General features: G+C 34.4%; 1 protein-coding gene across 1 annotated transcript in view; it reads right to left on the bottom strand.

The window, feature by feature from the left end:
* The window catches only part of Dhc64C (dynein heavy chain, cytoplasmic), a 1,087,706-nt gene that overhangs the window by 829,481 nt on the left and 243,194 nt on the right, over positions 1–15,031 (bottom strand). The window contains exons 23-24 of the mRNA XM_090398628.1: positions 6,731–6,970; positions 697–820 (exon numbers count right to left, since the gene is read on the bottom strand). Coding sequence (XP_090254754.1) covers positions 697–820; positions 6,731–6,970 — 364 coding nt within the window. The remainder of the gene's footprint in view (positions 1–696; positions 821–6,730; positions 6,971–15,031) is intronic.

The raw sequence follows: 15,031 nt of genomic DNA, 5'->3' as shown, positions 1-15,031 counted from the left end.
TTGCATTTAGAATTACTTTCATGCTGATCTGTATAACTAATTATTATTGCCAGCCAGTAACATGTCAAACTTTCTAATGCATATAAGAAAAAAAATAGCAAAAATTACTTCAGTATCACCTCTCATATTTATAAGTCTAAATGTTTTGTCCTGTTAAAGGAAGACACATACACGAACCATATATACAGGCCGGCCTGGTTGTCTAAATGTTTAGCATATCCACTCTCCCTAACAAGCTATGAGTTTGAACCCCACCATGCACAAGGATGCTTGAGATTGTATTTAAGTGGAATGTGAATTCCATCAACTAGTCGGAAACTACTGCCTTGTTTACCAAGGCCTGAAAAATGGCTTGAAAAAGTTCCACATTTGGTCTTTAGAGGAATGTTTATGGATTATGTAAAAAAAAAATGTTATCCCTCCCATAGTATTTGTACTACAAGTTGACAAAAAAATTGATAATTTCTTCTTTTTTCTGATCACTCTAATTAACCAACAGAGTCAAATCTCTACAAATGCTATTTTAGAAAATGAAAACTTACTCTAAAAGAAATTAATCTAACACACCTTGCACAATGACAAACTATTCCTTTGATTCACTACAACAGTGAGAGGTTAGTCACTACTGTACCACTAAATACATCAAAATTTTTGTGCCTTATTCATAAAAAAAAAAAAAAAAAAAAAGAAAGTTACCTGGTTCTTGTAACTCTAAAGCTTCTTTTGCTCTGACCACATTGTCTCTATCTTCTTTTAGTCGACTGAATTTTGATTCAAATATAGCTAGCTGGCTTGTAGCTTCACTAGGACGAAGTGAACCCTGAAAGACAGCCATGTGAAATAAAAGAATATATAAATATTTCATGTTTTTATTTTTTTTTCATTTTAATACTAAACGAAAAAACATTACATAATGCTCATGCAATTATCGGCTAATTAAATTTTCTTGTCCTTCATTCTTGCAAGACAAAATACACATTCCATCCAAATAATGTATACAGATTTTAGATCAAGTAAGCATAACAGTCCACTTTTCAGACACTACCTTTTAGTGCTTCACCAATCTTGTGATATATAGTGTAAAAATATTTTCCTAGAAACATGACAGTTGTATATTGCAGTTGAAGCAATCGTATCGCTATTTCTGCAGTCTCCAATTTCAAAATCCTACTTGCAATAAGATTCATTTTTCAATTCATCTAACTTTTTTGGATGATTCTGTGAAATGTAAAGAACTCTGTGATATGAATACCTGTGTTTAATGTGAGTTGCAGTTAAAACAGTGATAATGCTGTAGTCACCATCAATGATTTAAAAATGGCCACTTGCAGTAAGGCTTGGTTCAGTTTACTTCATTGAGACATTCTCAGATGATTTCTTGTAGCATGGTGAAGAACTCAAAAGTGATGTCAATCGTAAAGATTGTCAAGAAGGGATGATTCGGCCATTAAAAGTATGAGATAATAGGTGGAAACTGATATTCAGTTCAATTATTCCTTTCTGTGGAGATACTAGGCTAAACCAACATCAGAAAAACTGAAGATAGGAACCGTCAATATGAAGAGTATTAATGGAAAGAAAATCACTAGCAGAAGAATTGAAAATTACCATGTGGACATAATTGGCATTACTAAGACCAAAAAGATAAATAAGTGAGGTCTTACTTAGTAATAAGCATAGGATGTTATATTCAGGCAATTAAATCAAGGAAAAAAAGGAGCAGAGAAAACAAAAGGGTAATGCAAACAGGAATACATATGAATACTTGAGGTAGAAAGAGCCATCCAAAACTCGAAATATCAAAAGGCAGCTTGAGTAGATGATAGTTGGCCAAAATTGTGAAAGCATGGAGGAATATAAAAGTTGTGCAGAAGAACTACAACAATTATCACTGAACTGAATGCACAAAAAGTAAAAAAAAAAGAAAGATTCAATAAAAACAAGGATAAAACCAAAAATAATCTATAATAAACACATTACCAAAGAGCCAGTACCAATGGAATACCAGGAAACTGATATGGTAACCTCCTATGTTTACCTACGACAAAAGATCACAGTAGAGGGTGACTATAAAGAAGAAATTATATAGAATTCAACTTGGTTGGATGGCATTTGGAAAACATTGTGAAGCAATGAAGCCCTCAAAAGGAAGCATCCCAATCTTCATTAAAAGAAAAATATTCGACAGTTGTATATTTCCAGTGATGACATATGGAAACGAGATGTGGACTGACTTAAAAATTGACCTACAACTTGAGGATTACCCAGAAGAAAATGGAAAGATCATTACTCAGTCTATACCATACTTGGGTCAGAGCTCGGACTAGGGTGAGAGACATTAACAGCCATTAAAAGATCCAAATGGACAAAGTTGATATAAGAATTGTTATACTACAGATGGAAAGAACTGCAGGAAGACCAAAGAGACAGTGGAAGGATGAGATTAAAGAGATGGCAGGAACTCAATGGCATAAGTTGGTCTGAAATGTTCTCGGCCTAACAATGAAAAAACAGATTTATAATTTCAAAATTATTTTTATGTTTCAACATAATCTCCCTCAAGACTGATACATTTATTCCAGTGATGCTCCAGCACCATTATCCTGTCCCTGTACTGGTTCTCAGTAAGATCGGCAAAATACCCCTCTACAGCTGCAATCACCACTTGATTCGAAGAAAAACGCTGACCACTGAGGAAGAGTTTTAGTTTTGGGAAGAGATAGATGTCAGAGGGAGACAAATCTGAGGAATAGGGTGAATGTTCCAACAATTCACAGCACAGATTTCCTAATTGCCAAAAATTGCCATTGCCAAAACACTTTTGTGGGCAGGTACAATGTCCTAATGAAAGATGATTTTTTTCTTCTGCAAACCAGGTCTTTTCTCGCGGATTTTTTTGTCTAGTCTGGTTAAAACATCGGAATAATATTCTCTGGTTATTGTTTTACCCTTTTCAAGATAATTACTAAAAAAAAAATACCTTTGGCATTCCAAAACACTGATGCCATGACCTTTCCTGCTGATGGAACCGACTTTGTCCTCTTTGGTGCTGAAGTCCACTGTTCTGACTGCTGTTTTGATTCTGGTGTGTAATGGTGAATCCAAGTCTCATCCATAGTAATAAATCAAAGCACAAAATGAGTTTTATTCTTGTTAAAATGCTCAGCACTGTTCAGAGATTTTCATGTGAATGCATTTTTGATCTGCTGTGAGCAAGTGTGGCACCCATCTTGCGCAAAGCTTTTTCATTTGCAATTCTTCATGCAAAATATATCCTACACATTCTGTTGAAATGCCTATAGTCTCAGCAATTTCACGCACTTTGACTCGGCAGTTATCCAATACCATATCGTGCACTTGATCAATGATTTCTAGTGTTACACTTTTTTGGACATCCTTCACATGGATCATCTTCAAGGCTAGTATAGCCATGTTTAAACTGGGCAGCCCATTTCTTAATTGTCAAAAACGAAGGAGAAGAGTGCCCATAAACTTTTATGAACTTTGAATGAATTTCTTTTGGCATTAAACCTTCTTTTACAAAGAATTTTATAACTGCACAATATTCAATTTTATCCATTTCAAGAGATGCAAACAACACTTTTGCTTCAAACAGCTTCAGACAGTATAAAACAAACTACTAGATAGAATGGCTTGCAATTTCACATGGATGCTTATGACAACTTATTACCAACTTGAGAAAGAAAAAAAAAAATCTTGCTGATAGTGTTGCCATCTATGGTTGAGGCCAAGAACTTTTCAGACTACCCTCATAGAAAGGCTCAAGATAGGATTGAATGGAAGACTTTGGGAGAGGCCTTCATCCAACATTGGCCAGAAAGTGGCTGATGATGGGGTAGAGCGCTCACAGTTCCCATTTATAAGGGAATAAAATTGAATGTGAGAATTACAGAGTAATTTCTGTACTAAGTGTTCCAGGTATGATTTATACAAGGATACTTGAAAAAGATTGTGGAAGAGAAACTTGAACTAGCTGGGTTCTGGCCAAATAGAGGTTGTCAAGATCAGATTTTCACTTTACAGCAAATAGTTGAGAAATCATGGGAATATGACAAGGATCTATACTTAAAGTTTGTAGATCTGGAAAAGCCATACAGCATGGTGCCCAGAGAAAAGCTTTTCAAAACACTAAAATTTAATGGGGTAAATGGAACATTATACAGAGTAACACACAGTGTATATTTAAGTTGTAAGTCAGGAGTTAGAATTGAAGGAAATACAAAATGTTTTGATGTAAAATCAAATGTAAGGCAGGGACACACATTATCTCCACTATTATCCATTATCTATGTGAATTGCTTTATGAAAGAAATTGACATTAAACCTGATATTAAAATTGGAGATGTCAAACTTAGCTCTTTTCTTTATGCAGATTATGTGTTTCCAAGCACATCCAGTGCATGTCGCAAGAGTTTGTGTGTAGAGGCTTAAGTGCTGTGAAGAATTCATGTTGGAGGTTTAATGGAATATTATCAGCACTAAGAAAGGATTAAAACTAACTTTAATGCTTCCAATATTTTGTCTCAGTCACAGAGACATCTTCAGGGATTACAAAAACCTTTTTGTAACAAAACACGCAAATACAATACAATGATAAGTAAAACAAGTAAATGAAACTAAAGTCCTATCTAGGTGCTGCACCCTCTATGGGCATTTGCAGATGGCCTAGGATGTAAAGAGGGATCTCTGATAATTAATGTTTACCAAATTTTGGGAAGTTTTATGCAACCGTAAGTTTTATGAAAACGTATCCAGTTTCATAAAACTTCCCAAAACTTGGGAAACATTAATTATCAGAGATCCCTCTTTACATCCTAGGCCACCTGCTTCGTACCTCATTTACTGTGTGTAGTGCCTGCGTGCACGTGTATTTATTTTAAGTTCCTTTGAAGATGGCAATGTGATGTTGCCAAAATATTGGAAATATATATTGAAGTTTATTAAATTTATATTCTAGGGTGTGAATTCCTTAAGTTAATTAATAATCATGAATAATCAACGTATAAGCCTTTCTACGAGAATTCCAAATTCTGTGTACACTCTGGTGTCCTGCGCTAATGAGAAAACATCACTATCAACAATAACATAGTCAGTGAGACTTTTTCTTATTCCTTGCCTCTTCTCTCCATTGCCTGTTCTCTCCATGTGAATTTGTGAACATTATTATGTTGGAATATTGTGTTAGTAATAACCAGTCCCTGTCCTGAGCAGAAATCCAACAGGTATTCACCATTATTATTATTATTAGCTTTGCTCTTTTCTCCAAATTTTTCTAAAATGTTTTTGCATGTCACACAATCATTTCCTACTCTGCTATTTAGATCCCCAACTAGGACCAACTTTTCCTTTTTCATTGTGTCAGTTGCTTTCTCTAAAGCCTCAAAAAATTTCTCTACTTCTACTTTAGTACTTTCTGTGGGACGATAGGCACAAAATAAATCTCATTGTCCAGTTTCCCATTCTTATATTTGCCCACATCACTCCACTTGAGAATGCCTGCCATTCCAGAAGATTAGCCTTGTATTTAGTGTTGAATACTACGGTTACTCCTTCTTTTCCTTGATTGTCATTGACTGAATATAACATTTTGTATTTATTGCTCAGAAAAATCTCGTCAGTTTTTGTCTTTTTTTGTTTCAGTCATCCCTATTATGTCAATCTGGTACTTATCCAATTCCTCAGCTAGCTCCATTTCTTTGCCATTCAGGCTTCTTATGTTGATAGTACAGATCTTGAACTCTGGTGATGAGTTGGGGTGTGTTTTCAGATTTGTTCCAGTAGCTGACTTTTCGCTGTTTACCCTGGTTTCTTGTCAAAAATAATGGGGGCCTTGTTTAACCAGGCGACGCACCAGCCGGCATGAAATTCTGTCATGTTGTACCATCATTCTATATTTTGGTTTAAGCCAATAAGAATACAATTTGGTCGGCTAAATCCCAAATTGCCAGCCCATCCTTATTCGTTCAGTATCCACATAGATACCAGCAGGGTGCACCATGAGAAGGTGTGGATTGGACATTAGGTCAGAAGCTCTGGTTGGGTCTCCACATTCCTTTGAAGGCTAAGGGGACGTCTCCTCTCAGTTATTCAGATTTGACCCTTAAGCATCCCCACCCTTCCCATCAATGTATTATTTTACACAATACATCTGAATAGGTATCTAGAGATAACATGTCTAATATAAAAGAGAAAAGATGACTAAAGCAATAGATTAAACAAGGAATGAAAATCAATCTTTTCAAAATAAAATGTGAATAATTTGAGGCCACTTAAGTGTGATATATTTCACTCATATCAAAAAATCTTGATCTCTGAAGACTAATGGAGTGGAGTAATATAATGTTAAAGTGATATATAATAGGGATTTGGAATCATGAATATATGTATGATATAATCAAAACAAAAGATTTTTCATTAGAAGTCTTTTTTCATGATTCCCATTCATGAAAGGTTGAGAGGGCTAAGGATTTTTTTTTCCTATTTTGTTCATTTAGTGAAGTGTATTTTTTTATTTTTTGCAAAGCCCAAACATCTTGCTGTAGAAACCAAACATGAAATTTTAAACTACTTCAGCCTCAATAAGCTTGACAGTTTGATACTGGATGATAAAGTTCATCTCCAACCTAAAGACAATCACTAATATCCATACCAGTCTAATGGAAGAAAGATCACATTTGTAAACGATAAAAGATTGAAGGACTACACTTACTTCAACTGGTTTACTCTTTTCCCAGTCAGCAAGTAGATCATTGGTACGAGATTCGACTGCTTTATCTTCGGCAACTATCTTCATTTGTAAACTGGCAACCTGTGTTTGAATTGATGCATCTTTGCGACGGATGATCTCATTGAAAGCAGACCATTCTCCTTCAATGTTATCTACATGAAGCCATGAGTTTGGAAATTGAAAACGTTGTCTCTCAAGAATACGCTGGCCTTCTTTGTAACACTGTAAAGAAAGAAAGTAACTTGAAAAAACTAAGCAAATATTTTAACTGTTATAAATGTAAAACAATTTTTTTTCTTATTTATCAAATTTAATTTAATGAATAAAATTAATGATTTATTTTTAAAAATAATGCATTTACTGAAGGTTTTTTATGTGAATATGAACACACAACACAGGAATAATGCCACAAGAAGAAAGTCAACAGCAATCAATATTTTAATACAATCTAAATGAGATTTAATGTTATTTTGTAAATTTGTATTTATAAGATTGAGAAAATTATAAGAAACAGGTTAGGTTATGGCATGGGACCCACTTATAACCAGAGGTCTCCCAAGCCCATGGCTCACATGTGGCCTCCAAGACCATTCAATGTGACTCTGAGTCTTCCAGAAGGTCACCCTCTTTCAAATTTTTATATACTTTTGACAATGTCAACTTTTAGTAACCCTATGTGAATAAATGATCACTAAACGAATCTGTATTAAATTTCTCTCAAATTCCTCCTAGCTACAGATAAATTGTTGGTCACTTATGGATTGAAAAAGAACTGGGTTTGATTCTCGTCGTGACAAGGAGAATCCTTATATGGACTTTTTTCAGTTGAAGGTGAGTTAACAGATCTCATACAGTGGTGGCAGAGTTTTTTCTCCCAGAAACTCAAGTTTTTCATCCTGTGTACAGACAAATCGGCCTTCAGAACACATGCAATTTACAGACAAAAAATACTGTTGTTGTTGATGATGGGTGATAGGTGGCATTGATGGGAGTAGTGTCAGAGAATGAAGTAATAGTAGTAGTGGAGAGGATGAGATATACATGTAGTCCTCAACTTATGACGATTAGCACTTATGACGTCCAAAAATTATTATTAAAAATTCTCTAATTTAACTTTGCCACCAGCATATACATACATGTATCACATTGCTTTTGTATAGGCATCACCATTAGTCAACAAGAAAAGCCTATCACCAATATGCAATAGCCGCTGCTATGATTCATCCACTTCTAACTTATCACAGTCTTTGGCACGTTAGTTGCTAATCAGCAGTTGAAGTGTTCATTTCTCTCATTTCAATTTTTGTATCTCATCATAACCCTATCATATTCAGTAAGAGAAGTAATACTACTGAGCTTTAAATTTAGATGTTAAAATGAAGGTCATTAAAGCATATGACAAAGGAAAGAAATCTAGTGAAATAGCACGAGAAGAAAAACTATCGTTCAACTGTTTCAACAATTATAAAAGATAAATCAAGAATAATAAAGGCAGCTAAAGAGGCAGTTAATATGAAATGTACAATTTTAATGAAAAAAAAAGAGATGGGCCAATTCATTAAATGGAGAAGCTTTTAATGATATGGATAGATGATCAATCAACAAGAATATTCCTCTCAGTTTGTTTACAATTCAAACAAAAGCATGCAGCCTATTTGACGATTTAAGGAAACAACAAGAAGATAAATATGGCGAGCATACATTTAATGCTAATAAAGGTTGGTTTTATCGATTCAAAAGTCGGTTTAACTTACTTAACATACGAATGACAGGAGAAGCTGCTAGTTCCGATTTTGAAACTGCCAAAATTTTCAAGAAAAATCTGAAGAAAAAAAAAAAATGAAAGGGCAGAATTTTAACATAGATGAAACTTGACTGTTCTGGAAAAGAATGCCAGAACGAACTTACATTCACAGAGAAGCTACATTGGTGCCTGGTTTTAAGGCATTTAAAGATAGGATTACGCTTCTTCTTGAAGGAAATGCTGCTGGTTTTATATTAACACCATTTCTTGTTTACCATTCACAACACTCCAGCTTTGAAAAACACTGACAAGAATAAGTTGCCGGTTTACTATAGGAGTAATCCTAAGGCTTGGATGACAATTGTTTTATTCAAAGACTAGTTCTTAAATTGTTTTATTCCAGAAATATGTGTCTTCTGTCCTGAAAAAACATTCCATTGCTGCTTGACAATGCTCAGGGACATCCTCTTCACATCGGCGATTTTAAAGAAAATATAAATGTGATGTATCTATCACCCAATACAACAGCTGTGATTCAACCTATGGATCAAGGTTCGATTGCTACATTCAAGACATATTATCGTAAAACTACATTTTCTCAAGCAATAACAGCAATGGACAATGATTGATGCTATAATATTACACGATTTTTGGAAAAATTACGATATTAACCAATGTATCCAGAACATTGGAACTTCATGGAAGGAAGTATCGAAACAATGTATACGAGGAATTTGGAAGAGGTTACTACTGCAGGAGTCACTCGAAGAGTACAACGAGCATAGTATGTTAGAACAAATTGGTGAAGAAATCGTTGAAATTGAAAGAAAACTGGATCTAGAAATCAATATTACCAATACAGAAGAATTAGCAGATCGCAAAGAAGGTGAACTGACTGATCGATACTTGCTTTTCCAAAACGAAAGAGTTGTAGAAGAAAAGAATAATGAGGAAGATGAAAAATAGAAATCATTAAAAAAATTTACTGTAAAAGGATTGCTGAAATATTTTCTGAACTAAATCTAGGACTTCAGCTACTCAAAAATATGGATCAAGACACTGATTACCTCACCAAAGTCAAAAAGCAGTCAGATGTTATCGCAAAATATACGAAGAGAAAAAGGAAAAAAACCCAACAGGCAACATTAACCAATTTTCGGATTAAAAAAGCTACTCCTGACCGTGAGAAATAACCATATTATCCAAATGAGTGACATTTACTCACCTGTTTAAAGACATCGTTAATAAGTTTTTGGTTTATGTTAACTAATATTTAAAGGAATATCAAATTAAAGTAAGTGCATCATTTCTGATATGTGTTTATGCATTGTTTTCTCAAATTTTTCTTTCTTAATTTTGTATTGATATGGATATGTGCTAATAAATAATTTAGACATTTTTAACTTAAATTAAATTTAAGTTAAAAATGTTTTAAGTTAAATAGAAACCTAATTTATGAAAATATTATAACAGAAATCAAGAATTAAAGAAGTCCTCAATTTATGTCAGAATCGACTTACGGAGACAGTGGAACAGAACCCTGTCGTAAGTCGAGGACTACTTGTATTTAGCGAGGTAGTGTGCCCTCCCACAATGAGTCCTTGGACTCCCAGGAGGTGTCAAGTAATAATAACAATAAAGATAAACAAGGTATTACTATAGTCATATTGGTTGACAACAATACTAGCTTCAATCAACAATTTTCTTTCAAATCTTATTTTTTTCAGGTTAATTACTTTTTAGTAATAGTTTTTTTTTAATTACACATTAATCTACAATACATAGTTAATCCTCACTAGAGAAAACTTTTAAGGACAACAGGACCAGAAGAACAATTTTCTTTCAAATCTTATTAATCAGATTAAATACTAACATTCAATTGCCTATACAGTCAACTGCCACTATAAAAATCTTAAAGAACTACAGAAACAGTGTTATAAGTAGACAGTTTGCTATAGTGAATTTCTCTTAGCATAGCTATGTACTGTAGGATGGTTGGGACTGTAGGATATCTGCTATTTAGCAATGTCAGATTATTTCACTTTTTTTTTTTTTTTAAATTGATAGCAACAGTTGATTTTGAATAAATAACTAAATAAAAAGGAACTTTTAGTTTTATTATTTATGTAAACATTTCCTAAATGTATAATGCATTTATTGTATTTCAAAATTTCTTTAGTAACATTATACATATATACAAGAAATCTTTGTATAGTTATGGCCTGTCACAAACTGTTTATTATTATTCATGACACCTCCAAGGAGTCCGAAGACTCATCACGGGAAGACACCTACTGTATAACTCTCCGTCTCCACTACTACACAGAACCTCTACTACCAATCACCTACATCAATGGCATCTACTGCCCACAATCACTACACCACAGCTAGTATTTTTTTGTCGGTAAATTGCGCGTGTTCTGAAGGGCCGATTTGTCTGTATGCGGGATGAAAAACCAGAGTTTCCGAGAGAAAAAACCCTGCTACCTCCGTATGAGATTGGCTAACTCACCTTTGATTGAAAAAGTCCATAGAAAGATTCCTCCCATCATGACGAGAATCGAACTTAGGCCTTTTCTAATTGAAGGGTGCAATGTACCGTCGTTTAATTGTGATATTTATTTGTAAAAAGAAGTCACCTTGAATTTTGTTTTTATTTCTGTGACAAACAATATTGAAAACAAAAATTTACACTAATGTTCAATGAAAATATTGAACTTTCGATATGTTCATGCTATTAAAGAACAATAATCTTGTTTATAACAACAAGCAATGGTTTTACTTACGTCTCACCACCATGTTACTAGCCAGGCAGTAGAAATACAAAGTTTGTATTTCTGAAGAGGAAGTTGATATAATTAGAGAGAATAATCTGTCTATGAGTCTTGGACTCTCTAGAGGTGTCAAATAATAATAACAGAAGAGCTATCGTGTTGATTAGAAAGAAATATATTCTGAAAGTTGGAAGTTTAGGGGAGAAATATGATTTAATGGAATTCTCAAGTCAAAAAGGTGGAAAAGAGCACAGTTATCCCAAAAATTAATGAATTTTTCAAAGGAACTTTTGGTATAGATAAGTGATATATAGTTCCAAAGTAATGGACAGTTCCTTTTGATACATTAAGCCAGCAAACATATTCTAGTTAAACACCGTAAAACTCCAAAGTAGTGAACTTTCTGTGTTCAAAGATAAGGAAGACGTATCCACAAGAAAAAGGGAACTTTAAAAATTATCTTTGTATTTCAAGGAAATAGAAAAGGAACTGATATGTTCCTTGAACATATGAGTTCCTTGATATAATTCATCATCATCATCAAATTCCTGCCATGTACCCTCAAGGGGGTGTACAGGATATGATATTACTACATGAAAAAATGTATGTGAAAAATTTACATCATTACTAACTTCCTATCTACGATTTTCCTCCAAATCAGTCTGTTACTTGTCAAGACTAGTAAGAGACTGATTCAAGACTCCAACAATGTCAAATCTTATATTTCTATCGTCTAAGGCACATTGTACCATACCAATCCACCTATATCTTGGTCTTCCTCTGGGTCGTTTTCCTGCCAACCTGGCAGAGAATGCTTGTTTTGCTAATCTTTCTTCGCCTATTCTGTTTAAGTGACCATACCACCTGAGATTAGCTCGGCTAACACATTCCTGGATGCTAATAATGTCAAGTTCTTTCCTAATATCCTCGTTTTTGATATAATATTGTCATCAATGCCATCTATTCACGCCTCTAATTTTTCTCAGGACTCTCCTATCCGCGGTCTCTAGTCTTTGGTCAAGTGTTTTACTTCAGTCTCAGCTCTCAGATCCACAATTTAACATTGGTTTGAACACTGTCTTGTATACAGCTAATTTAATGTTCCAACTAATTTCTCTCTTATTATTGGGTGGTGCTAAATGAGAAACAGCAATAGGCAGCCATTAACACTACATTCAAACACAATATGCATATATTCGTTAAGAGTGTCATTTTCAGATTGGTCTAAAATAAAATTTGTGCAGATGATTTAAGATAAAAAAAAGTGCATCGTTTTAAAAGAAAATGATGTATGAAAGGTTCGTATACCTCACCAAGCCTCTTACTAGGTTACACCCAGTATAGTTCGCCCACCGTTTGTAGGTCCCTGCTTCGCGTCTTTCCAAGAATAGTCGATTCATGCTGAAGGGGAGAAAGAAATGAAGGACGTCCGAATTGGTCGCCAACACGCAAAATCACGTGCTTAATAGGTAAAATTTTCCAACTGTTATACAAGCAACATAGTTAACTACAATAATCATAAAAGAGAAGTTAATTTTCTGACCGGTAATAATAAACAACTCATCCCACAATACGGACTGATTACCTTATTATCGGAATGGATTCTCCTTTTTCTGAGATGCACAGAAGTGTCGAAGGATCTTTAATCGGTGGGCGAACTATAAGAGCCTTCAAGAATCATGAATAATATCACAGAAAAACAGAGAACTGATACCACTTGGCATCAGTTCTCTCCTCCAACTTTTGTACAGATGATTAAGAAAATCACTTCCCATTATAACTTATACCAATCATAAGCAGCTTCTTAGGAAGAAATCAGAAAAACTCATTTGTCTTGATACCACTTTCTCAGTTGGTGGAATCCAGCACAACCGTGCTTAAAAATTAGTGCTCATCCCATATCACCTACACGAGCTGTCATATCTATCCAAGAGCATGGAAGAGAGCTGACAGAGCCCATTTCTCACTTCAATTCACTCAAAAAAAAAAAAAAAAATCAACAAAACGCTTCACTACTTAGAAATATCACCAACATGAATTCCACTCATTCAACAGATGACCAGATTGTTTGAACCTAATATGGTCACAAATGAAATTCTCAAGGCATTTAATCAGGTATGGCGTACTGACTTAATATCAAGCCACCATTTTATGATCCACCTTCTGACCTTTGCAACTGGTTCACTAGTTTTTTCTCCGGTGATTTACTGCACATCAGGCATATGACTTCTACTGATCATATTTCACTATTAATACTATGTTATTATAGGACAGTATGCTTCTCCCACACTTTCTCCACTTAGTTAATGACAAATTTAGTTTAATCCTTTATCCAAGTGTAAGCAAACAAAGTTTGCACCTGAAGTATCTTCAGGACTGAAGCAGCTCGTGGTAAAGGTGGACCAAGCTCTCATCACTTGTCTTAGTATCTCCCATAATGCAAAGCACATCTCCTTGCAGACATATATAATGCTATGCATTAAAGGAAGGGTCACTACCCAGACCGGTTTCAACATTTATTGAGGCCTCATCAGTGGGAGTCAGACCCAGGGGTGGTGATACATACAAAGGTGGAAGTAATGGAGAAGTCATATTTACCTATACAAGTTGCCAAAAGGCGTCTCACCTTATTATTAAATTACTCTGAATTAGAGAGAAAGATGTTAGAAGTGTTTTTACACTTGGTTAGACTATAATAAATTTAGTTTAATCCTTTACCACGTGTAAGCAAACAAATTTGCACCTGAGGTATCTTCAGGACTTCCCTTAATCAATAGCATTATACATGTCTGCAAGGAGATACTAAGACAAGTGACGAGAGCTTGTTCCACCTTTACCACGAGTTGCATCAGTCATGAAGATACTTCAGGCGCAAACTTTGTTTGCTTACATTTGGATAAAGGATTAAACTGAATTTATTACAATGGTTTCAAGGAGAGGTAGATTAGATATGGTGTCAATAGTTTGGGTTTCCCACAAAGAGTCTTAGGTGGTACCCATGCAATAATAATAACCTTCTCCCAATATGCTTTGCTCATGAAGCTGTACCACTGCTCATGAAGCTGTACCACCTCACCAATTGCAATGCTGTTGCTACGCTGCACAAATTTCGTCACTTGAATAAATGTCAACAAGGTCCACTGTCTCCATGCGAACTGTGATGAATGATTAGTCATTTTCAAGAAATGGGATCATTGGGAGATAGATCTGGCAGTGGTCTAATATCAATCAGTTCACAAGCGAACAAAGTTGCTACTGCTGCTGTGGAGCAGACCACGAATAACAGCAATGGTTCCTGCAGTGCAGATACTATATCAAGTTATTTAAAGCAGAGGTTGGCAACCTTTTTAATATGAAGAGTGCAATACAAAATTTGAAAATTACAGAGGGCTCATGACAGATGCATTTTTTCTCTCATTTCAGGCTCAGAGAGTCTATGATTTGTTTTTAAGAAAAAATGAGATTTCAAATTTTAATATTATTTCATTAAAATAATATTAAAATTATTTTAATAAAATAATATTAAAATTTTTGTCATATATGAATGATTATAAAATAGCATAAAAAATAAAATAATAAATGAATGCAAAAAATATAAATTCAATAGGATTTAATGAGAAACCTGGCATTGTACATCATCTGCTAATTTTTTATAATCAAGCATATAGTTTGAAGTACCTGCTCTTAAACAATTATCCAAATGTCAGTCTGTAAGTTGAGATCTGTTGCTGCTTTTGACTGTGGCAACGATTTAGTAAAAAAACT

This window comes from Typopeltis vanoorti, chromosome 10, assembly GCF_054136105.1.
Source record: "Typopeltis vanoorti isolate ZY-2024b chromosome 10, IOZ_Tvanoo_1.0, whole genome shotgun sequence".
Classification (NCBI taxonomy): domain Eukaryota; kingdom Metazoa; phylum Arthropoda; class Arachnida; order Uropygi; family Thelyphonidae; genus Typopeltis; species Typopeltis vanoorti.
The sequence above is the reverse complement of the archived record's forward strand: the minus strand, read 5'-3'. Positions and strand labels throughout refer to the sequence as shown.